The sequence below is a fragment of the Bos indicus genome, chromosome 11, assembly GCF_029378745.1.
Source record: "Bos indicus isolate NIAB-ARS_2022 breed Sahiwal x Tharparkar chromosome 11, NIAB-ARS_B.indTharparkar_mat_pri_1.0, whole genome shotgun sequence".
Taxonomy (NCBI): domain Eukaryota; kingdom Metazoa; phylum Chordata; class Mammalia; order Artiodactyla; family Bovidae; genus Bos; species Bos indicus.
Window position 1 is genome coordinate 2917978 of NC_091770.1, and position 25251 is coordinate 2943228.

A 25251-nucleotide genomic window follows, 5' to 3' on the forward strand; every position below is an offset into this window, starting at 1 on the left:
CTTCAAGACTTTTTAATATGGGGAAGGGGGACCACTGGCAAAGGTGGGGGAATGAAGAGCAAATTCTTTGTACAATGTGAACTTTTATTTTAATTTTTTAATTTGTTCATATATTTGTGCATGGGTGCTGGGAAGCCTGGTGGGCTGCCGTCTATGGGGTAGCACAGAGTCTGACACGACTGAAGCAACTTAGCAACAGCAGCAGCAGCAGCAGCTGAGTTGCTCAGTTGTGTCCAGCTATTCTGTGGCCCCACGGACTGTAGCCAGCCAAGCCCCTCTGTCCATGGAATTTCCCAGGCAAGAGTACTGGAGTGGATTGCCATTCTCTTTTCCAGGGGATCTTCCTGACTCAGGGATCGAACCCACATCTCCTGCGTCTTCCGCATTGCCATGCAGATTCTTTACCACTGAGCTACCTAGGAAGCCCCTGTTCATGTATATATTACTTTTTCCTTATTTTTAAGTTGTGGTAAAATCCATGCAACATACAATTTACCATCATAACCCATTAAATTCTCTTAATTTCGGGTATAGTTGGTTTGTAATGTGCAGTTTCAGGTGTACAGCAAAGTGAATCTGTTATACATATATCCACTGTTTTTAAGATTCTTCTTAACTCATTTTAGAATATATGGTTCAGCAGTATTAAATACATTTGTAATATTGTGCAACAATTATCACCATCCATCTCCATAACATTTTTCACCTTATAACACTGAAATGCTGTACTCATTAAACAGTAACTTCCCATTTCCCATGTGACAGAATTTCCTTCCTTTTTATGGCTGAAGTATATCCCATTGTATGTACATACTACATTTTGCTTATCCATTCATCTGTTGATGAATTCTTGGGTCTCTTCCACATTTTAGCTATTGTAAGCAATACTGTTGTGAACATTGGTGTATAAATACTTCTTCAAGACTCTGCCTTCAATTCTCTGGGATATATAACACCATATGGGATTGGACTGGATTAAAGATTTACTGAGCATGGCCCCACCCATCAGAGCAAGACTCAGATTCCCCACAACTAGTCCTTCCCATCAGGAGGCTCCCATGAGCCTCTTACCCTTATCCATCAGAGGGAAGATAGAATGAAAACCACAGTTACAGAAAACTAACCAAACTGATCACTTGGATCACAGCCTTGTCTAACTCAATGAAACTATGAGCCGTGCTGGATAGGGCCACCCAAGATGGATGGGTCATGGTGAAGAGTTTTGACAAAACGTGGTACACTGAAGAAGAGAATGGCAAGCCACTTCAATATTCTTGCCTTGAGAACCCCATGAACTGTATGAAGAGGCAAAAAGATATGATACTGAAAGATGAACTCCCCAGGTTGGTAGGTGCTCAGTATGCTACTGGAGAAGAGTGGAGAAATAGCTCCAGGAAGAATGAAGAGGCTGAGCCAAAGCAAAAAAGAACACCCATTTGTGGATGTGACTGGTGATGGAAGTAAAGTCTGATGCTATAAAGAACAGTATTGCATAGAAACCTGGAATGTTAGGTCCATGAATCAAGGTAAGTTGAAAGTGGTTAAACAGGAGATGGCAAGAGTGAACGTAGACATTTTAGGAATTAGTGAACTAAAATGGACTGCAATGGGCGAATTTAATTCAGATGACCATTATATCTACAAGTGTGACCAAGCATCTCTTAGAAGAAATGGAGTAGCCCTCATAGTCAGCAAAAGAGTCCAAAATGCAGTACTTGGATGCAATCTCAAAAATGACAGAATGATCTCTGTTTGTTTCCAAGGCAAACAATTCAGTATCACAGTAATCCAAGACTATGCCCCAACCAGTAATGCTGAAGAAGCTGAAGTTGAATGGTTCTATGAAGACCTACAAGATCTTCTAAACTAACACCCCAACATATGTCCTTTTCATCACAGGGGACTGGAATGCAAAAGTACGAAGTCAAGAGATACTTGGAGTAACAGGCAAATTTGGCCTTGGAGTACAGAATGAAGCAGAGCAAAGGCTAACAGGGTTTTGCAAAAGAACGCACTGGTCATAGCAAACACCCTCTTCCAACAACACAAGAGAAGACTCTACACATGGACATCACCAGATGGTCAATACCGAAATCAGATTGACTATATTCTTTGCAGCAGAAGATGGAGAAACTCTATACAGTCAGCAAAAACAAGACTGGGAACTGACTATGGCTCAGATCATGAACTTATTGCCAAATTCAGATTTAAGTTGAAGAAAGTAGGGAAAATCACTAGACCATTCAGGTATGACCTAAATCAAATCCCTTATGATTATACATTGGAAGTTTCAGATAGATCCAAGGGATTATATCTGATAGATAGAATGCCTGAAGAACTTTGGACAGAGGTTGGTAACATTGTACAGAAGGCGAAGATTAAAACCATCCCCAAGAAGAAGAAATACAAAAAGGCAAAATGGTTGGCTGAGGAGGCCTTACAAATCGCTGAGAAAAGAGCAGAAGCAAAAAGCAAAGGAGAAAAGGAAGGATATATCCATCTGAATGCAGAGTTCCAAGAATATCAAGGAGAGATAAGAAAGCCTTCCTAAGTAATCAGTGCAAAGAAATAGAGGAAAACAATAGATTGGGAAAGACTAGAGATCTCTTCAAGGAAATTAGAGATACCAAGGGAATATTTCATGCAAAGATGGGCACAATAAAGGATAGAAATGGTATGGACCTAACAGAAGTAAAAGATATTAAGAAGAGGTGGCAAGAATACACAGAAGAACTGTACAAAAAAGATCTTCATGACTCAGTTAACCATGATGGTGTTATCACTCACCTACAGCCAGACATCCTGGACTGTGCAGTCAAGTGGGTCTTAGGAAGCATCACTATGAACAAAGCTAGTGGAGGTGATGGAATTCCAGCTGAGCTATTTCAAATCCTAAAAGATGATGCTGTGAAAGTGCTGCACTCAGTATGCCAGCAAATTTGGAAAACTCAGCAGTGGCCACAGGACTGGAAAAGATCAGTTTTCATTCCAATCCCAAAGAAAGGCAATGCCAAAGAATGCTCAAACTACTGCATAGTTGCACTCATCTCACACGCTGGTAAAGTAATGCTCAAAATTCTCCAAGAAAGGCTTCAACAGTATGTGAACCGAGAACTTCCAGATGTTCAAGCTGGATTTAGAAAAGGCAGAGGAACCAGAGATCAAATTGCCAACATCCGTTGTTGGATCATAGAAAAAACAAGAGAATTTCAGAAAAACATCTACTTCTGCTTCATTGACTATAGCAAAGCCTTTGACTGTGTGGATCACAACAAACTGTGGAAAATTCTGAAAGAGATGGGAATACCAGACAACCTTACCTGCCTCCTGAGAAATCTGTGTGCAGGTCAAGAAGCAACAGTTAGAACTGGACATGGAACAACAGACTGGTTCCAAACAGGGAAAGGACTACATCAAAGCTGTATATTGTCACCCTGATTATTTAATTTATGTGCAGAGTACATATAAATGTGGAATGCTGGACTGGATGAAGCACAAGCTGGAATCAGGATTGCAGGGAGAAACATCAATAACCTCAGATATGCAGATGACACCACTCTTATGGCAGAAAGGGAAGAGGAACTAAATAGCCTCTTGAAGAAAGTGGAAGAGGAGAGTTAAAAGATGACTTAAAATTCAACATTCAGAAAACTAAGATCATGGCATCCAGTCCCATCACTTCATGGCAATAGATGGGAAAACAGTGGAAACAGTGACAGACTATATTCTGGGTTCCAAAATCACTGCAGATGGTGACTACAGCCATGAAATTAAAGAACGCTTACTCCTCGAAAGAATAGCTATGACAAACCTAGACAACATATTAAAAAGCAAAGACATTACTTTACTGACAAAGGTCCATCTAATCAAAGCTGTGGTTTTTCCAGTAGTCATGGATAGATGTGAGAGTTGGACCATAAAGAAAGCTGAGTGCCAAAGAATTGATACTTTTGAACTGTGGTGTTGGAGAAGACTCTTGAGAGTCCCTTGGACTGCAAGGAGATCAAGCCAGTCAATCTGAAAGGAAATCAGTCCAGAATATTCATTGGAAGGACTCATGCCACCCATGCTTTGGTCAGTTTGTGAAGAACTGACCAATCGAAAAAGACCAAGACCATGATGCTGGGAAAGATTGAAGGCAGGAGGAGAAGGGGATGTCAGAGGATGGGATGGTTGGATGACATCACCGACCAGATAGACATGAGTTTGAGCAAGCTCCAGGAATTGGTGATAGGGAAGCCTGGCGTGCTGCAGTCCATGGAGTTGCAAAGAATCGGACACGACTGAGTGACTGAACTGAACAGACTGATGGGATTGCTGATTTATATTAAAATTCTGCTTTTGATTGCTTTAAGAACTGCCAAACTCTCTTCCATAGTGGATATGTTATTTTTCATTCGCAACAACGGTGCACAAGGATTCGACTTTCTCCACAGCCTCATCACGGTGGTTATATTCGGTTTTTGTTTTGTATTATAGCCATCCTAATGAGTATGAGATTGTAGCTCATCATTGGTTTGATTTGCATTTCTGCAGTAATTCATGCAGAGAAGGCAATGGCACCCCACTCCAGTACTCTTGCCTAGAAAATCCTATGGATGGAGGAGCCTGGTGGGCTGCAGTCCATGGGGTTGCTGAGGGTCGGACACGACTGAGCGACTTCACTTTCACTTTTCACTTTCATGCATTGGAGGAGGAAATGGCAACCCACTCCAGTGTTCTTGCCTGGAGAATTCCAGGGACAGGGGAGCCTGGTGGGCTGCTGTCTATGGGGTCACACAGAGTTGGACACGACTGAAGTGGCTTAGCAGCAGCAGCAGTGATTCATGATGTTGCATAGCTTTTAATTTTCTTATTGGCCACTTGTGTATCTTCTCTGGGTAAATGTCTACTCAATTCCTTTACCCATTTTTTCAAGTTTCTTTTTAAAAATTGTTTCCTTGTTTGTTTATTATTTTTGGCTGTGCTGGGTCTCTGTTGCTGTGTGCAGGCTTTCTCTCTTGGCGGCGGGTGGGGGCTACTCCCTTGTTGCAGTGTGCAGGCTTCCCATTGTGGTGTCTTCTCTTGTGGAGCATGGGCTCTAGGTGTTCGGGCTTCAGTAGCTGCAACACAGGGGCTCACTAGTTGTGGCTCGCAGGCCCTAGAGCGCAGGCTCAGTAGTTGTGGCTCAAAGGCCCTAGAGCGCAGGCTCAGTAGTTGTGGCACACCGGCATGTGGGATCTTCCTGGACAGGGGATTGAACCTGTGTCCCCTGCACTGGTGGAGATTCCTAGCCACTGTGCCACCAGGGAAGTGCTTTTGATATGTTGCTTTTTAAAATGAAATAGGAAATGGAAATGAAAAAGTATTTGCATACCAAACCTCTGAGCTTTAGAAGTGCCAGGGTCCAGCTTGTGAAGAGTCCTCAGGACTCTTGTCAGCAGGACAGTGGTGCTGGAGAAAGAGTGCCTGAGGCAGGGCCCCCAAGGTACATTCTGTTAAAGGTCATTTGGCACCTTTGTTAGTTATCAGTTGACCTCGTGCGTATGAATTTACTTCTGGACCCTCTGTCCCATTGATCTATATGTCAGTACCACATGGTCTTATTCATAGTAGGTTTCTCTATCTTGAAATCAGATAATGTTAAGTCCTCTTTTGTTCTTTTTCAAATTGTTTTGAAAAATCTGGATCCTTTGACTTCTGCACAATTTGGGGATCAGCTTCTCCATATCTTCGAGGAAGCCTCTTGGAATTTTGATTGGTTTTGCATTGAATCTATAGGTCAGTTTGAGGAGAGGTAACATCTTAACATAATGTCTTCTGATCCATAAGTGTGTCTCTTCTCATATTAGATCTTTTAAATTTTATTATTATTATTATTGAAATATAATTGGTTTACAGTGTTGTGTTAGTTTCTGGTGTACAGCAAAATGACTCAGTTATATATACATATATGTACATGTAAAGAAGTATATATTCTTTTCCAGATTCTTTTTCATTGCAGTTTATCACATGATATTGAATATAGTTTCCCGTGCTATACAGTACGACCTTGTTATTACTTTGTAATAGTAGTTTATATTTGCCAGTCCCAAACTCCTAATTTATTCCCCCCTTTCCCCCTTTGGTAACCATAGGTTTGTTTTGTCTTTCTGTTTTGTAAATAAGTTACTTTGTATTATATCTTAGATTCTACATATAAGTGATATCATATGACATTTGTCTTTTGTCTGAATTACTTAACTTAATATGATAGTCTCTAGGTTCATCTGTGTTGCCGCATTATTTCACTCATTTTTATGGCTGAGTAGTATTCCATTGTGTGTGTGTGTGTGTGTGCTCAGACATGACTGACTCTTTGCAACTCCATGGACTGTAGCCCTCCAGCTCCTCTGTCCATGGGATTTCCCAACGGAAATGGGTTGCCATTTCCGGCTCCAGGGGATCTTCCTGATCCAGGAATCCAACCTGCATCTCCTGTGTCTTCTGCCTTGCAGGTGGATTCTTTACCACTAATGCCACCTGGGAAGCCAATATGAAGCAAAAGTGAAAGTCATTCAGTTGTGTCCGACTCTTTGCAACCCCATGGACTATACAGTCCATGGAATTCTCCAGGCCAGAATACTGGAGTGGGTAGCCTTTCTCTTCTGCAGGGGATCTTCCCAACCTAGGGATTGAACCCAGGTCTCCCACCTTGCAGACAGATTTTTTACCACTAATGCCACCTGGGAAATCTATATGTATAGGACCAAATCTTGATGGATATTTAGGTTGCTTCTGTGTCTTGCCTATTGTTAAGTAGTGTTGCTGTGAAGATTGGGATGCATGTTACAACATTATTTCTGTTTTATGTTTTTTGGTGTTTTGCCCATGAGGCATTTGGGATTTTAGCTCTCTGACTAGGGATCAAACCCATACCCCCTGCCTTGGGAGGTGAAGTCTTAACCACTGGATCACCAGGGAAGTCCCTGTGATGCATATATCTTTTCAAATTAGAGTTTTCTCTGAATGTATGCCCAGGAGTGAGATACATTTTATTACTTTTGAAAGTTTTTGGTGTATAGATTTTAGAGTCTTCCATCAGGTTTATCCCTAAATAATTCCTATTTTTTATGCAAGGATCAATAGTATTGTTTCTCTAATTTAAACTTTAATTATTAATTGTCAATAGGTAGAAATAAAATTGACTTAAAAACAATAATAGATTTTATAGTTAGAGCAGATTTAGGTTTACAGAAAAATTGTGCAGAAAATACAAAGTTCCCCTATACCTCCATAAATGCCCACCCTTCCTTGCTGCAATTTCCTCAGTTCTTAACATTTTGCATTACTGTATGCATATGTTGCAACTGATGAACCAATATTGATACATTATTATTAACTAAGGCCTATAGCTTACATTCGGAGAAGGCAATGGCACCCCACTCCAGTACTCTTGCCTGGAAAATCCCATGGGCAGAGGATCCTGGTGGGCTGCAGTCCATGGGGTCGCTAGGAGTCGGACACGACTGAGCGACTTCACTTTCACTTTTCACTTTCATGCATTGGAGAAGGAAATGGCAACCCACTCCAGTCTTCTTGCCTGGAGAATCCCAGGGACAGGGGAGCCTGATGGGCTGCTGTCTATGGGGTCGCACAGAGTCAGACACGACTGAAGCGACTTATTAGTAGCAGCAGCAGCATAGCTTACATTGTTTCCCCTGTGGCTCAGCGGTAAAGAATCCACCTGCCAATGCAGGACATGCAGGAGACAGGGATTGGATCCCTGGATTGGGAAGATCCTGGAGGAGGGTATGACAACCCACTCCAGTATTCTTGCCTGGAAAATTCCATGGACTGAGGAGCCTGGTGGGCTACAGTCCATGGGGTCACAGACAGTCAGACACAACTGAGCGTAGCGACTGAGCACAGTGTAGCACATGGGTTACATTAGGGTTCACGTTTTGTGTTTTACTTTCTGTGGGTTTTTGACAAATGCATAATGTATCCACCATTACAGTATCATTCAGAATAGTTTATGGCCTTAAACAAATTCCCCGTTTCCACATATTCATTGTTCCCTTCCTCCCCCTCCTTTTTTTTACTGTCTGTATGATTTTGCCTTTATACATAATGTCGTACAGTTGGAATCATGCAGTGTGTAGTCTTTTCAGGTTGGCTTCTCTCACTTAGAATTACGCATTTAAGGCTCCTCCATACCTTTTTGTAACCCGATAGACTCATTTCTTCTGTTGCTGAATAGTATTCCATTGTCTGGATGTATTGCATTTTTTTTTCTTCGCTGCACCCCTCAGCACTCAAAACTTCCCTAACCCAGGATTGACCTTGTGCCCTTTGTGTTGGGAGCACAGAGTCTTAACCCCTGGACCACCAGGGAAGTCCCTTGCAGTTTGTTTATCCGTTCATCTATGGATGAACATCTAAGTTGCTTCCAGTTTTTGGCAATTATGAGTAAAGCTATGGTAAACATCCATGTGCAGATTTTTAGGTGGACATACAATTTCAATTCATTTGTTTAAGTACCTCAGAATATAACTGATGGATGGTAAACCTATGTTTAGCTTTGTAAGAAACTGCTAAACTTCGTTGCAAAGTCGTTGTACCAGTGTTGCATTCCCATCAGTAATGAATGAGAGTTCCTGTTTCTCCACATCCCCTACAGCATTTGATGTTGTCAGTGTTTTGGACTGTAGCCATTCTAATGGGTGTGTAGTGGCATCTCATTGTTGTTTTAATTTGTAACTTCTTAATGACATATGATGTTGCACATCTTTCATATGAATATTTGCTACCTATATAGTGTAGGAAATACGGTGAGGTGTCTGTTCAGGTTTTGCCCATTTTTTAATTGAATTGTTTTCTTGTTGAGTTTTAAGAACTCTTTGTAAATTTTAGAAGCAAGTCCTTTATTACATGTGTATTTGCAAATATTTACTCCTGGTTTGTAGCTTGTCTTTTCATTCTCTTAGTACAATTGGTTTTAAAAACGTGTCCTGCTACCCTGCTAAACTCACTTATTTTTTCCTTAGGAATTCTTAGATTTTTTTACCTAGATAATCAAGTCAACTAAGAATAAAGACAGTTTTACTTTTTCCTCTCTAATCTATATGCCTTTTATTTCTTTTTATTGCCTTACTGCATGAGTAGACCCTTTAGGACAAAGTTGAATGGGAGTGCTAAGAGTGGACATCCTTGTTTTGATCCTGAGCTTAGGGAAAAAACATTCAATCTTTTACCATCTTGTTTGTGATGATGTTACTTTAGGTCTTTCATAGATTCTCTTTATCAAACTGAGAAAATTCTCTTTGTTTTCTAGTTAATGGGAGTTTTATCCTAAATGGATGTTGGTTGGTTTGGTTGGTTGATTTAGTCACTAAGTCGTGTTTAGTTGCTAAGACTATTGCAACCCCATGGACTGGAGCCTGCCAGGCTCCTCTGTCCATGGGATTCTCCAGGCAAGAGTACTAGAGTGGGTTGCCATTTAGCTTTCATCAAGTGCCTTTTCTTTAATATGGGGCTTTTTTCTTTTTTAAAAAAGATAAGTGCTTTCTGTCTTACATTACTATTAAGGTTATTTATTTCTTCTTGAGGAGGCTCTATTAGTTTGTGTTAAGGAATCTGTACATTTTATCTAGTTGTTGAATCTATTGGTAGAAAGTTTTTTAAAAATAATTGTACACTTATCTTCCTTTAAATCTGTAGAATCTCTAGTAATGTCTACTTTATCATTCCTGATATTGTTAATATGTTTTCTGTCTTTTTCTCTGATCAGTCTGGCTACAGTTTTGTATTTTATTGATTTTCTCAAAGAACTAGCTTTTTGTTTCATTGATTTACCACCCCCCCCCCCCCCCGCCCCCAGTTGTTTTTATGTTTTAAAAAGGTTATAAAAAACAACAGCAAAGGAAAAAGAAACACAGTCTGCAAAACTTGAAATATTTTCTATCTGGCTCTTTACAGAAAAGATTTATTGATTCTTACTCCATACTTGGATGAGTATGTAAATATAGATGTTGTTGAACTGAAAGTAGACTGCTGGTAATTTCTCCAGGAAAAAAGAAAAAAAGAAAAGGGACTTATTTTGGGATCCACAGAGAATTCCAATCTGGGGTCTTCAATCATGGTGTGCTACGGTTAAGTCCCTGCACAGCAAGAGAGGGAGAACTCTTTTATAAAGGAGAAAAGCAAGTTGGGGGCGGCTATAGCAAACAAAGAATCCACGGCTTTTCACTCGCGGAGCCCTTGCTGGAAATGAAGAGGAGCGGTTTCTTCTTCCTGTTGGGCTCTGAGAGTAAGAGCTCCCCCTTGTGGTCTCTCAACTCTAAATAGAGCTGAGGTTTGTGTTCATTAATTTCTTACAATATTTTTCTGTCATACCTTGGTACTTAACAGTTCTGCCTGGAAATAAGAGAATCAGGGAGGATAAAGTCTGTTGATCATGTAAAGGCACCTGGTAGAGCACACATTGTGTCCTCAGGTTGCAAAGCAGCCCATATTCTCTTCCTCCGGTGATGTGAGCACATAGAAGGGAAAGGAGGGGTAAGTGGGAGAGGAGGTGGTGAAGACTTTGGGAATGACCTGTTGGGATCAACAGTGCCTCTCATTTCACCAGCACTGAAGTGAGGATGGGATGCTGCTGGCTTGTCTGCTGTGGCAGTAGAGGTGGGCCAGCTGGCCAGGTTTGGGGACGTATTTGACAATCAGAGGATTTGCTCATGTGATGCGTGGTGAAAGAGAAAGAGGAGAGTCTGGGGTGTACTCTGGATTTGGGCCTGAACAAGTAGAAGGATTCATTTGTTGCTGAGATGGGGGAAGGTGGCAGGAGTGGGCCATAGGACTTGAAAGACGGATGCTTGTGCATCTGGAATTTGAAGCTAGCCATTGCTTTGGTTTTATTGACCCTCAGCATTGTGTGAAATCTCCTTGGTTACAGTCCCGCAGAGGACTCCATCTCCAACCCACATCCAGCCCACGCCCAGGCCCTTCCAGGGTCTTGCTTGATTGAAGCCTCCCCAATCTCTTGCCCTGGTCTTTTCCACCTCTGGGAATTTAAGTAAAGCGCAATTCTGTAAAGAGCAATATTGCATAGCAATCTGGAATGTTAAGTCCATGAATAAAGACAAATTGGAAGTGGTCAAATAGGAGATGGCAAGAGTGAAGATTGACATTTTAGGAATCAGCGAACTAAAATGGACTGGAATGGGTGAATTTAACTCACATGACCATTATATCTACTACTGTGGGCAAGAATCCTTTAGAAGAAATGGAGTAGCCATCATAGTCAACCAAAGAGTCTGAAGTGCAGTACTTGGGTGCAGTCTCAAAAACAACAGAATGATCTCTGTTCGTTTCTAAGGCAAACCATTCAATATGGTTTGTAATCCAAGTCTATGCCCTGACCAATAATGCTGAAGAAGCTGAAGTTGAACAGTTCTATGAAGACCTACAATACCTTCTAGAACTAACACCCCAAAATAGATGTCCTTTTCATTATAGGGCACTGGAATGCAAAAGTAGGAAGTCAAGAAATACCTGGAATAATGGGCAAATTTGGACTTGGAGTACAGAATGAAGCAGGGCAAAGGCTAATAGAGTTTTGCCAAGAGAATGCACTGGTCATAGCAAACACCCTATTCCAACAACACAAGAGAAGACTCTACACATGGACATCACCAGCTGGTCAATACTGAAATCAGATTGATTATGTTCTTTGCAGCCAAAAGATGAAGAAGTTCTATATAGTCAGCAAAAACAAGACCGGGAGCTGACTGTGGCACAGACCATGAACTTCTTATTGCCAAATTCAGACTTAAATTGAAGAAAGTAGGGAAAACCACTAGACCATTCAGTCAGTCAGTCAGTCAGTTCAGTCACTCAGTTGTGTCCGACTCTTTGCAGCCCCATGAACCGCAGCATGCCAGGCCTCCCTGTCCATCACCAACTCCCGGAGTCTACCCAAACCCATGTCCATTGAGTCGGTGATGCCATCTATCTAGCCATCTCATCCTCTGTCGTCCCCATTGAGTCGGTGATGCCATCTATCCAGCCATCTCATCCTCTGTCGTCCCCTTCTCCTCCTGCCCTCAATCTTTCCCAGCATCAGGGTCTTTTCAAATGACTCAGCTCTTCGCATCAGGTGGCCAAAGTATTGGAGTTTCATCTTCAACATCAGTCCTTCCTATGAACACCCAGGACTGGTCTCCTCTCGGATGGACTGGTTGGATCTCCTTGCAGCCCAAGGGACTCTCAAGAGTCTTTTCCAACACCTATGACCTAAATCAAATCCGTTACGATTTTACAGTGGAAGTGACAAATAGATTCAAGGGATTAGATCTGATAGAGTGCCTGAAGAACTGTGGATGGAGGTTCATGACATTGTACAGGAGGCAGGGATCAAGATCATCCCCAAGGAAAAGAAATGCAAAAAGGCAAAATGGTTGTCTGAGAAGGCCTTACAAATAGCTGTGACTAGAAGAGAAGCAAAAGGCAGAGGAGAAGAAGAAAGATGCACCCATTTGAATGCAGAGTTCCAAAGAATAGCAAGGAGAGATGAGAAAGCCTTCCTCAGTGATCAATGGAAAGAAAGAAAGGAAAACAATGGAATGGGAAAGTCCAGAGATCTCTTCAAGAAAATTAAGAGATACCAAGGGAACATTTCAAGCAAAGATGGGCACAATAAAGGACAGAAATGGTTTGGCCCTAACAAAAGCAGAAGATATTAAGAAGAGGTGGCAAGAATACACAGAAGAACTATACAAAAAAGATCTTCATGACCCAGATAATCACGAGGTGTGATCACTCACCTAGAGCTAGACATCCTGGAATGCTAAGTCAAGTGGGCCTTAGGAAACATCACTACAAATAAAGCTAGTGGAGGTGATGGAATTCCAGCTGAGCTATTTCAAATCCTAAAAGATGACGCTTTGAAAGCACTGCACTCAATATGCCAGCAAATTTGGAAAACTCAGCAGTGGCCACAGGACTGGAAAAGGTCAGTTTTCATTCCAATCCCAAAGAAAGGCAATGCCAAAGAATGTTCAAACTACCACACAGTTGCACTCATCTCACATGTTAGTAAAGTAATGCTCAAAATTCTCCAAACCAGGTTTCAACATATGTGAACTGTGAACTTCCAGATGTTCAAGCTGGATTTAGAAAAGGCAGAGGAATCAGAGATCAAATTGCTAACATCCGTTGGATCATCAAAAAAGCAAGAGAATTCCAGAAAAACATCTATTTCTGCTTTCTTGACTATGCCAAAGCCTTTGACTGTGTGGATCACAACAAACTATGGAAAATTCTTCAAGAGATGGGAATACCAGACCACCTGACCTGCCTCTTGAGAAATCTGTATGCAGGTCAAGAAGCAACAGTTAGAATTGGACATGGAACAACAGACTGGTTCCAAATAGGAAAAGGAGTATGTCAAGGCTGTATATTGTCACCCTGCTTATTTAACTTATATGCAGAGTACATCATGAGAAATGTTGGACTGGATGAATCACGAGCTGGAATCATGATTGACAGGAGAAATATCAATAACCTTAGATATGCAGATGACACCACTCTTATGCAGAAAGCAAAGAAAAACTAAAGAGTCTCTTGATGAAAGTAAAAGAGGAGAGTGAAAAAGTTGGCTTAAAACTCAACATCCAGAAAACTAAGATCATGGCATCCAGTCCCATCACTTCATGGCAAATAGATGGGGAAACAGTGGAAACAGTGTCAGACTTTATTTTTGGGGGCTCCAAAATCACTGCAGATGGTGACTGCAGCCATAAAATTAAAAGACTTTTGCTCCTTGGAAGAAAAGTTATGACCAACCTAGACAGCATATTAAAAAGCACAGACATTACTTGGCCAACAAAGGTCTGTCTAGTCAAAGCTATGTTTTTTCCAGTAGTCATGTATTGATGTGAGAGTTGGATTATAAAGAAAGCTGAGCGCAGAAGAATTGATGCTTTTGAACTGTGGTGTTGGAGAAGCCTCTTGAGAGTCCCTTGGACTGCAAGGAGATCCAACTAGTCCATCCTAAAGGAAATCAGTCCTGAATATTCATTGTAAGGACTGATGTTAAAGCTGAAAGTCCAATACTTTGGCCACTTGATGCAAAGAACTGACTCATTGGAAAAGACCCTGATTCTGGGAAAGATTGAGGGCAGGAGGAGAAGGGGACTTAAGAGAATGAGATGACTGGATGGCATCACCGACTCAATGGACAAGAGTTTGAGTAAACTCCAGGAGTTGGCGATGGAGAGGGAGGCCTGGCATGGTGCAGTCCATGGGGTCACAGAGTTGGACACGATTGAGCGACTGAACTGAAGCAGGACATACTTGCAGCATTTGCGTTCATAGGGTGAGTGTTCTCTTTCTACAGGAGATTTTAGGTCATTTGGGGGCCATTGTGTTTCCTCTCCACCAAGACATGTAGCAGAAGCCAGAGAATCAGTGCCTGGGCTTAGGACTTCTTTTTACATTTACCGGAATTTGAAGCTGGACATGTTCTGTCTTCCAGTTATGCTGAGGATGTGAGTTTTGTGTTGTGGTATATGTTATTTTTGTTGTTTTTGTTTTCTTGAAGATATTTTAGGGAAGTAACATTTTTGCTGCTTCAATTACCTCCTGTTATGGGTTGAATTCTCTCCCCACCCCAGATGTATATGTTGATGTCTTAACCACCAGTAGTTCAGAAATGAGGTACATTAGGGTAGACTATAATTCAATATGACTGATGTCCTTATAAGAAGAGAAACTTTGGACACAGATGATTGTGGAGGGAAGTCACAAGGAGAAGACAGCTGCCTACAAGCCAGGTTGAGAGGCCTCAGAAAGAACCAACTCTGTCTCAGACTTCTGGTCCCTGGAACTGTTAGATAATAGACTGATGTTGTTTAACCTCACCATTTTGTGGAACTTTGTTAGGGCAGCCCCAACAATCCAGTACATCTGAGCTACTCAGAATTCGACTCTATAACTTTTTCTGTAACTTCTCCCTCCATCCCATCCCCTCCTCAGATTTCTTTCACCCTGTCACTGCATACAAAGCAGGACTGGCTACATAACTTGTAGGACACAGTGTATAATGAAAATACAGGAAGGAAAAGTACAGTTAAAGGTGCTAAAATATAAAGTCATTTTCCCCCTTTGGAAATACTTTAATCTTATGAAATGTGATAGGGGAAATAGTGACATATGAGTGACAGCATCAACTTATATTTTTATTTATAACATTTTTGGTGCTATACTTCTGTTAAAGAAGAGGGCAGCAGAGGATGAGATTTAGGTAGCATCACGGACTCAATGGACATGAGCCTGAACAAACTCCAGGAGATAGTGGAGGACAAGGAAGCCTGGTGTATCATAGTCCGTGGGGTCGCAATGAGTTGGACATGACTTAGGGACTGAACAACAACAACAATTCTATTATGTGATGCAATAAATAACGATATTTTTGTAATGTGATATGTTGATTTGTCCTAAGATTTTTCTGGCTATTCTAGCTACTTGCAGTTCATTTAAGTTGATTTAATTGAGTTTTTGTCAGTTGCAATAGAAGAGTTCTGGTTGCCTCCAGGAGGCGGTGCCTGGGGATGAAGGAAGGCAGTGCAGAGCCCAGGAAAGTGAGTGGAGAGGCTGTTGCCTTACAGCGGCCTCTCCCTTTCCGGTCCTGGCCCATAGACACCGCCCCCTCCTTCCCACCGTGCACCTGCCCAGCCCCTCGCTTCCGTTTCCGGGCGTGACGTCACAGACTGTGGGTTCTGAAGTATCCTGGAGTTAAAGGCTGTTGTGTCTGAAGTGTTTTGGGAGATTGCTCCTCTGTAATGGTACACAGACTATGGCAAAGAAGAGAGGAGCAGAGGCCCTCTTCTTTGTTCTCTTCCTGGATTACTGGCAAGGTGCAGAGCCACCCCCCCCCCCCCGCCCCCACCTTTCCATCTGACCAGAGGCGCCACCCGAGGTGTATTGTGGCAGGTGGAGATGCGCGTGAAGACTCAGCGTGAGCCTGAGTCAGGCAGGAGACGGCGCTCGCCTCCCATGGGTGCTGGAGTGAACGCAGGGTTTCTCCTCGCTCTACCTGCTTGACCTCCCCGATTTTACCTTAGGGATTCTTTGCAAAGGAGAAAGGAGAAACGTTAACAGTATTCCTAACTTTGCACATTACTCAAAATCCAGAGCTCCGTGCGAGAGTAGCATACTTGCACATTTTAACTTTTCCTTGTGAAAAATTTCAAACAAAAAATTCAAACATGTACAAAAGGAGAGAGATTAGTATTAATATAGTGAACCTATATGTGCTAATCAGTCACATCTTGTTTTGTCTATCCCCTCATATACACACACACACACCCTGTTTTATTTTTTAAATTTTTATTATTTTCACACTATTTTTTTCCCTTAATTTACTTACCTTTGATTGAAGGATAATTGCAACATTATGTTGGTTTCTGCCATATAGCAACATGGATCAGCCATAAGTCTACATTTGTCCTCTCCCTCTTGAGCCTGTCTACCACTTCTCATCCCATCCCACCTTTCTAGGTTGTCCTGGAGCCTGAGTTTGAATTCCCTGAGTTTTATAGCAAATTCCCACTGGCTATTCACACACTGTACTTTAAACAACAGCTTGATATATTGGTCACATAACATAAAATACACCCTTTACAGTGTATATTCATGGGGTTGTGAGCCACCACTATCTAATTTTAGAACATTTTCAGCACTCCCCAAAGTAATATCAAACCCACTTGCTACCAATCCCCATCCCCCGTTTTCCACAGCCCCTGGCAACCAGTAACCCACTGTCTGTCCTACGGATTTGTCTATTCTGGGTATTTGTATATGGAATCACACACGATATGGTCTTTTGTGACTGGTTTGTTTCATTTAACATGTTTTCAGGGTTCATCCACATGGTAGCATGCCTCAGGAATTCATTCCTTTTTATGGTTGAATGATATTCCATCGCATGGACTTACCCCATTTGGTTGATCCATTTATCAGTTGATGGACGTTTGGGTTGTTTCCACCTTTTGACTATCTGAATAGTGCTGTTATGAACATCTTATGAGTGTGGCTTTTTCAAAGTGAACATTAGATTTCCATGCTCTACTTTTAGGATCTTACTGCAATTGGAAGCACTTGTGCTATTTACTAAACTGATTGGCTGACCACATTCTGGAACATTCTCTCAATGTAAAGAAATTGGGTCTGTGGAGAAAAGCAGTAGACACAATCCTTATGATGGAGGAAACTACAGTACTGTTTTCCAAAAATGCAGTAGACCAAGAGTACAAAACAGTGTCATCTGTCGTGAAGGACAGAAGTACATTATACAGCAGTCAATCAGGGGTGACTTCAAGGAAAGGGAAGATAGTAATTCCTCTTGTTCTTGTTGTTGTTCAGTCACTAAGTCCTGTCTGGCTCTTTGTGACCCCATGGACTGCAGCACACCAGGCTGCTCTGTCCTCCACCATCTCCCCTAGTTTGTTCAAATTTATATCCATTGAGTCGCGCATACTATAACCATCTCAATCTCTGCCAGCTCCTTTTGCCTTCAGTCTTTCCCAGCATCAGGGTCTTTTCTAATGAGCCAGCTCTTTGCATCAGGTGGCCAGAGTATTGGAGCTTCGGCTTCAGCATCCGTCCTTCCAATGAATATTCAGGGTTGATTTCCTTTAGGATTGACTGGTTTGATCTCCTTGCAGTCCCTTGGACTCTCAAGAGTCTTCTCCAGCACCACAATTTGAAAGCAACAGTTCTTCAGCGCTCAGCCTTCTTTATTGTCCAACTCTCACATGCATACATGACTACTGGAAAAACCATAACTTTGACTATAGGGATCTTTGTTGGCAAAGTGATGTCTCTGCTTTTATTTTTTAATGTCCCTGCTTTTTAATACACTGTCTAGGTTTGTCATGGCTTTCCTTCCAAGAAGCAATCATCTTTTAACTTTGTGGCTACAGTCACTGTAAAGGGTTTTTGTGAACAAATATTTTACTGCGTGGGCTTACTTACACTTCCACCTTAGTGATTCTTAGTGATTCACAGCTGTCTCAGCAAGAGGAAAAATTTTGTTCCCTTCATTCACCAAAAAGCCATCATATCCACGCACTATTAACCACTAGTCAGCAATTTCCCTGCAGAGTGGGGACCTGTCATGTGCACATACTACTCAATGTCTTTTCAGACTGTGAGGAAACCATGAGGTAGAAGTTCAGATTCTTGAGGAAACTTCATAAATACTGTGTGGAACTCAGAACGGGGTCAGGGTGTTGGGCACTGTGCCCTAAAACACTTTCATTAAAGCACAAGTTTCTCCTTCCTGATGGGTTTGCCCACTCCTTAGGGGCCAGACGGAGAAGGTGATGGCACCCCACTCCAGTACTCTTGCCTGGAAAATTCCATGGACGGAGGAGGCTGGTAGGCTGCAGTCCATGGGGTCACTAAGAGTCAGGCACGACTGAGCGACTTCACTTTCCCTTTTCACTTTCATGCATTGGAGAAGGAAATGGCAACCCACTCCAGTGTTCTTGCCTGGAGAATCCCAGGGACAGAGAAGCTTAGTGGGCTGCCGTCTGTGGGGTCACACAGAGTCGGAAACGACTGAAGTGACTTAGCAGCAGCAGCAGCAGGGGCCAGAAAAAGGGGCTGACCTTGAATCAGGAAAGTATGTCACAGACATCATGACCTCCAAAAAGAAAAGCCTGATATTGTGCTCAAAGGGCTTCCACAGTGGCTCAGTGGTAAAGAATCTGCATGCAATGCAGGAGATGTGGGTTTGATCCCTGACTTTGGAAAATTTTCTGGAGGAGAAAATGGCAACCTACTCCAGTATTCTTGTCATAAAAATCCCATGCACAGAGGAGCCTGGAGGGCTACAGTCTGTAGGGTCACAGAGAGTGGAACATGACTGAGGGACTGAGCACACGCACACATAGCTCAAAATCTCCCCAGGTCGCTACAGTCTTTTTGCACCATTAATTCACGTCCTTGACGTAGCCACATGTGGGTCAACAGGAGTCTTAACACCCATTCATGCTGTCCCAGGGGAGATGGCTGACCTGGTCCATCTCTGGTTGCATCTTCATTTTTTCAATCCCGAATGACATCAGGAATTCTTAGTATTTATCAAGTCAAATTAGGATACCCTTAGGCCCTTAAGCCCCTCCTAAATACAAAGTCCTCAGTGAGGATCAGTGCAGAGTATGCAGCAGGATTGTTCCCTTTATTCCAAAACAAGAAAGCATCACATTTCCAGAATGGTCAGGCACTGCCCATTGACCTCACTACTTGTGGAGGGGAGAGTTTTTGTTGATTATCTCCCGAGACGTGTGTCCATTTGTCTCCGTTCCTCCCACAACTGAGTACTGAGCATACCCTTGCTTGGAACCAGCTCTGTTTACTGTCGTCCATCATAGATAATAGCACAGAGTTGGGATGAAGGGTGAGCATTCTCAGTCTGAAGGTCACATTGGTGAATTTCCTCCCCCTCCGCACAGCCCTCCTGTGGTCCGTAGCTTTCCCTCCAGCCTCAGAGGAGAAAACCACGTCCCACAGAACCTCCCTGCCCAAGGTCATGCAGTGTTCAAGTGTCATACCAGAACCCAAGTCCAGTGCTCGTGCCCTAGAGCAGGCCAATGCAGGATGCTCCTCTCAGAATACCATCCCAGAGAGTGACGATTTCAAAAGAATCACATGCAGCTCCCAAGTGAAATACTGACTCACAGCTGAGGCTTATTTTCCCCACAGGTTCAAATGCTGAATCTTCATCAAATTCAAAAATTTTGGACAAAGGACTGGCTAAACTCTTTGGTAAGTACCTCTCTCATGTGAAATGGTCAGGCTGTATTTGAAGAGTCTCATGCTCGTCCGTGGTGGTCTCCTGGATAACCTGCCCCTGCTGCTGCTCTGATGGGAAGGAAAGTGCTTTGCCTTGAGGCTAGAACAGATTTTCTAGATGTCAGAATCTCAAGATTTATTTAATTTCAAATTAAATAAATCATTGAAGATAAATAGTTGGAAAGGATTGTGCTCCTTAAAGAAGGGTCTATGTAGCAGTAGCAGGGCCCCCATCAGGGAACTCTACTGGAAATGCAGTGTCAGACCCCAGCTGAGACCAGCTTCGTCCATCTGTTCAGAGGATTTTTGCTTGTGTTAGGGATGGGCAGGGCTCCCTAGGTAGCACAGTGGGAAAGAATCCATCTGCCAAGCAGGAGACATAAGTTCAATCCCTGGGTTGGGAAGATCCCCTGGAGAAGGAAATGGCAACCCACTCCAGTATTCTTGCCTGGAAAAATCCCAGGGACAGAGGAGCCTAGTGGGCTACAGTCCATGGGGTCACAGAGTCGGACGCAACTGAGCACAGCACACAGGAATGGGCAAGGCCCCACGGCTAAGATAATCCTCCTTCTAGGTACTCAGCCCTTACTGCACATGAGAATCCTCTGGGGAGATTGGTAGAAAGGGACACCCAGGCACACCTCCAGTGATCAGATTCCTTGGTGTGGGGTGAGACCCTTTCATGAGTAGTTTTCTAAGCTCTTCAAGGGATTCTGTGCTGGGACTTACTGGTCTACTCCAAGCCTCTCACTTAATATTTGAGAAAATCTGAGGTTTAGGGAAGTCATCTTTAGCAGAGCTGAGACTGACGAAAAACACTAAAAATCACAGTCCTCTGCTGAAAGAAGCCATCTAGATTCTAGAGAAATCTTTCCTCTCTGGCGGCTGTGTTGTCATGAGAGGACACTGAAAGTCGTCTCTGGTCTGAGAAAGAGCTCCCAGGTGTGTAAGTGTTGATGCTTCCTCTGGGTTAGGAGCTGGGAAGGGGGACTTCTGTCTACACGAGATGTGGATTGTTTTTCCTGTCTCATGTCAGGAATTCTGAGTTTGGCCTTTTCCCATGTGTGCTATTAAAGAAGCTTCATTAAATCTTCACTGTCTGGCTGATTGATCGATGGTCTGTGACCATGATTGAAGAGGCTTCTCCATGGCTCAGCGGTAAAGAATTCGCCTGCCAATGCAGGAGAGGGGGGTTCAATCCCTGGGTTGGGAAGATCCCCTGGAGGAGGAAATGGCAACCCTCTCCATCTCCAGTATTCTGGCCTGGAAAATCTTATGGATAGAGGAGCCTGGCGGGCTACAGTCCATGCGTTGCAAAAGAGTTGGACATGACTTAACAACTAGACAACACCATATATGTACATATACACAACCTGTAAGTTAGGAATATGGAATTAACAGATACACACTAATATATATTAAAATAAATAACAAGGATTTACTGTATAGCACAGGGAACTATTGGACTAGGAAATGGCAACACACTCTAGTAGTCTTGCCTGGAGGATTCCATGGACAAAGGGCCCTGGCGGACTACAGTCCATGGGGTCACAAAGAGTTGGACATGACTGAGCAACTGAGCACGCACACAGGGAACTATATTCAATATTTTGTAATAACCTATATGGAAAAGAACCTGAAAGAAATATGTATAACTGAATCACTTTACTATGTACCTGAAACTAACACAATATTATAAATCAGCTATACTGCAATTAAATTTTTTTTAAAAGGGAAGGAGAAATTAATGTATTTCCAACATGTAGCTATGAAAGAGTACTAACATTTTATAACTGTGGGGACTAAGTAGGGGCTGCCATATCTGACTGATACCTTATGTCTATGGACAGGAGAGACTTTGAGGGGGACCTTATTAAATATTGTTGTCAGCTGGATTCAGAGCTCAGCCTGCCAGACAGGGCCCACTGCTTTCTCCTGCAGGCCACTCAAACTCGAGTCTGTCCCCTGCTGCCTTGGCTGAGCTGACTTTCCTCTCCCACGTGCTGCTGACCCTTGTCTCGTCGCTCTTGGGCGGCTGCGTTGGTGTGTCTGGGCTTGTCTCTGTGTATTTATGCCTCTCCTTCGTGTCTGAGTGGCTCAGGGACACAGACCAGGAGGCAGATCTGTCCTCTTTGTTTTGTTTGCTTTAAAATATTTTATCATTCATTCAGTGCCTACTATGTATGTTATACAGAGTTTATTTGTCCAATTTATTTTCTTATTCTTTTTAAAACATTAGCAATTTTATATGTATTTTTTTATTTATTTACTATTTATTTGGCTGCATGGGGTCTTAGCTGTGGCATGTGGAGTCTTCCATCTGCGTTACAGCAGGCGAACTCTCAGCTGCAGCACACGGATTTAGTTCCCTGACCAGGGGTTGAACCTGGGCTCCCTGCATTGGGAGTGCAGAGTCTTAAGCACTGGGCCACCGGAGAAGTCCTATTTGTACAATTTAGATTTCAAATGTTTATTTTGACCTTGTTAGTTTGAAGTTAGACCACATTTCACCTCCAAACAGTGCTACTAATAGTAAGCCATTTCCATGTAGGTTCATAAACAGACAATCACCTTATACACGTTCAGCTTTATGAACTATAACTGATACATAGTATCATGTAAGTTTAAGGTGTAAATGTGATGATTTGATACATTATACATTGCAAATTCAGTAACACCATAGTGTTAGCTAATTCTTCCATCATGTCACATAATAACTATTTGTTTTTTTGTGGTGAGAACATTTAAGATCTACTGTCTTGGCAACTTTCAAGTATCTGATATAGTATTATTAACTGTAATGACCACACTGTATTTTAGATCCCCCAAACATACTCATCACTGGAAGTTTGGATTCTGACCTAAATCTTGCCATTTCCCCCACCCCTGACTCCTGGCAACCACCATTCTACTTTCTGTTTCTGTGAGTTCGACTTTTAAATTCCACCTATACATGAGATCACATAGCATTTGTTTTTCTATCTAACTTATTTCACTTAGCATAATACCCTCAAAAATCCATTCAGGCTGTTGCAAAAGGCAGGATTTCCTTCTTTCTCATAGCCGAACAATATTCTATTGTGTTGTGTGTGTAAAACATATTACCTCTTCTTTATCCATTCATCCACTGATAGACCCTTAGATTGTTTCCGTATCTTGGCTATTGTGAATAATGCTGTAATGAGAGTGAAAAAGTTGGCTTAAAGCTCAACATTCAGAAAACGAAGATCATGGCATCTGGTCCCATCACTTCATGGGAAATAGATGGAGAAACAGTGGAAACAGTGTCAGACTTTCTTTTTTGGGGCTCCAGAATCACTGCAGATGGTGACTGCAGCCATGAAATTAAAAGACGCTTACTCCTTGGAAGGCAAGTTATGACCAAACTAGATAGCATATTCAAAAGCAGAGACATTACTTTGGCAACAAAGGTCCGTCTAGTCAAGGCTATGGTTTTTCCTGTGGTCATGTATGGATGTGAGAGTTGGACTGTGAAGAAAGCTGAGCGCCAAAGAATTGATGCTTTTGAACTGTGGTGTTGGAGAAGACTCTTGAGAGTCCCTTGGACTGCAAGGAAATCCAACCAGTCCATTCGGAAGGAGATCAGCCCTGGGTGTTCTTTGGAAGGAATGATGCTAAAGCTGAAACTCCAGTTCTTTGGCCACCTCATGTGAAGAGTTGACTCATTGGAAAAGACTCAGATGCTGGGAGGGATTGGGGGCAGGAGGAGAAGGGGACGACAGAGGATGAGATGGCTGGATGGCATCACTGACTTGATGGCCGTGAGTCTGAGTGAACTCCGGGAGTTGGTGATGGACAGGGAGGCCTGGCGTGCTGCGATTCATGGGGTCGCAAAGAGTCGGACACGACTGAGCGACTGAACTGAACTGAACTGAACTGAACATGGGAGTGCAGCTATCTCCTTGAGATACTGTTCTCATTTTCTTTGGATGTATACCCAGAAGTGGGATTACTGAATTAAGGTAGTTCTATTTATAATTTTTGAGAAACATCCATATTGCTTCCCACAGCAGCTGTACCAATTTACATTCCCACCAACAGTGCACAAGAATTCCCCTTTCTACACATCCTTGTCAGCACTTGTTATGTCTTGTCTTTTTGATGAGAGCCATTCTAACAGGTGTGAGGTGACATCTCATTGTGTTTTTGATTTGCATTTCCCTGATGGTTAGTGGTGTCAAGCACTGTCTCATGTATCTGTTCATCATTTGTATGTCTTCTTCAGAAAAATGTCTGTCCCATTCCTCAGCCCATTTAAAAGCCAGATGGATAATTTTTTTTGCTATTGAGTTGTATAAACCCTTTATATATTTTGGATATTAGCCTCTTAACAGCTCTGTGATTTTCACATATTTTCTCCTATTCTGTAGGTTGCCTTTTCATTTTGTTGATGGTTTCTTTTGCTGTGCAAAAGCTTTTTAGTTTGATGATGTCTCATTTACTAATTTTTGCTTTTTGTTGCCTATGCTTTGGATATATCCAAAAAATTGTTGCCAAGACCAATGTCAAGAAACTTTTATTCTCTGATTTCTTCTAGATTTTAAAAAATGAATGAATGAATGAATGAATGAATTTTTGCCTGCATCAGATCTTAGTTGCGGCATGCAGTATCGTTTGCTGTAGCACTTCATCACGGCACTCAGGCTTCTCTTTAGTTGTGGCGTGGGCGCTTAGTTGCCCCGTGGTTCTTTAGCAGCTATATAGTTTTAGTTCCTTATGTTTAAGTCTTTAATCCATTTTGAGTCAAATTTTGTGAGTGGTGTTAGTGATCAAGTTTCATTCTTCTGCGTGTGATTATCCAGTTTTCTCAACACCATTTATTAACGGACTGTCTTTTCCTTGGCTCCCTTGTCAAATATGAGATGACTGTATATGCTAGGGCTTATTTTGGCTCTTGATTCTGTTCCATTGGTCTCTGTGTCAATATGTATAATAGTACCATACTATTTTGATTGCTAGAGCTTTATAGTGTAGTTTGAAATCAGAAAGTGTGACACCTCTAGCTTTGTTCTTACTTCTCAGGATTGTTTTTGCTATTTGAGAGCTTCTATGGTTCCAAATGAATTTTAGGATTGTGAAAAAATGCCACTGGAATTTTGATAGGGCTTGCATTGAATCTATAAATGGCTTAGGGTTGTGTGGACAATTTAATAATGTTAATACTTCTCATCCATCAACACAGGATATATGTCAATTTGTTTGTGTCTTTAAATTTATTTCATCAAAATCTTGTACTATTCACTGTATAGATAGATCTTTTACCTTCTTGGTTCATTTATTCCTAAATGTTTTATTGTCTGTGATGCTGTTGTGAATGAGATTTTTTTCTATATTTCTTTTTCAGATATTTCATTGTCAGTGTACTGAAATGCAACATAATGTTGATTTTGTATCCTGCAACTGTATTGAATT

General features: G+C 42.1%; 1 protein-coding gene across 5 annotated transcripts in view; it reads left to right on the plus strand.

Annotated features, from left to right (window-relative positions):
• Positions 1–25251, plus strand: part of C11H2orf92 (chromosome 11 C2orf92 homolog) — a 58167-nt gene that overhangs the window by 947 nt on the left and 31969 nt on the right. For 4 of the 5 annotated variants that reach the window (XM_070798235.1, XM_070798237.1, XM_070798236.1 and 1 more), the window contains exons 1-2: positions 15749–15875; positions 19729–19791. In XM_070798235.1, coding sequence (XP_070654336.1) covers positions 15815–15875; positions 19729–19791 — 124 coding nt within the window. In that variant the 5' untranslated portion in view covers positions 15749–15814. Of the gene's footprint in view, positions 1–15748; positions 15876–19728; positions 19792–25251 lie in introns of those variants that run through there. The other variant, XM_070798238.1, reaches the window with a different exon arrangement.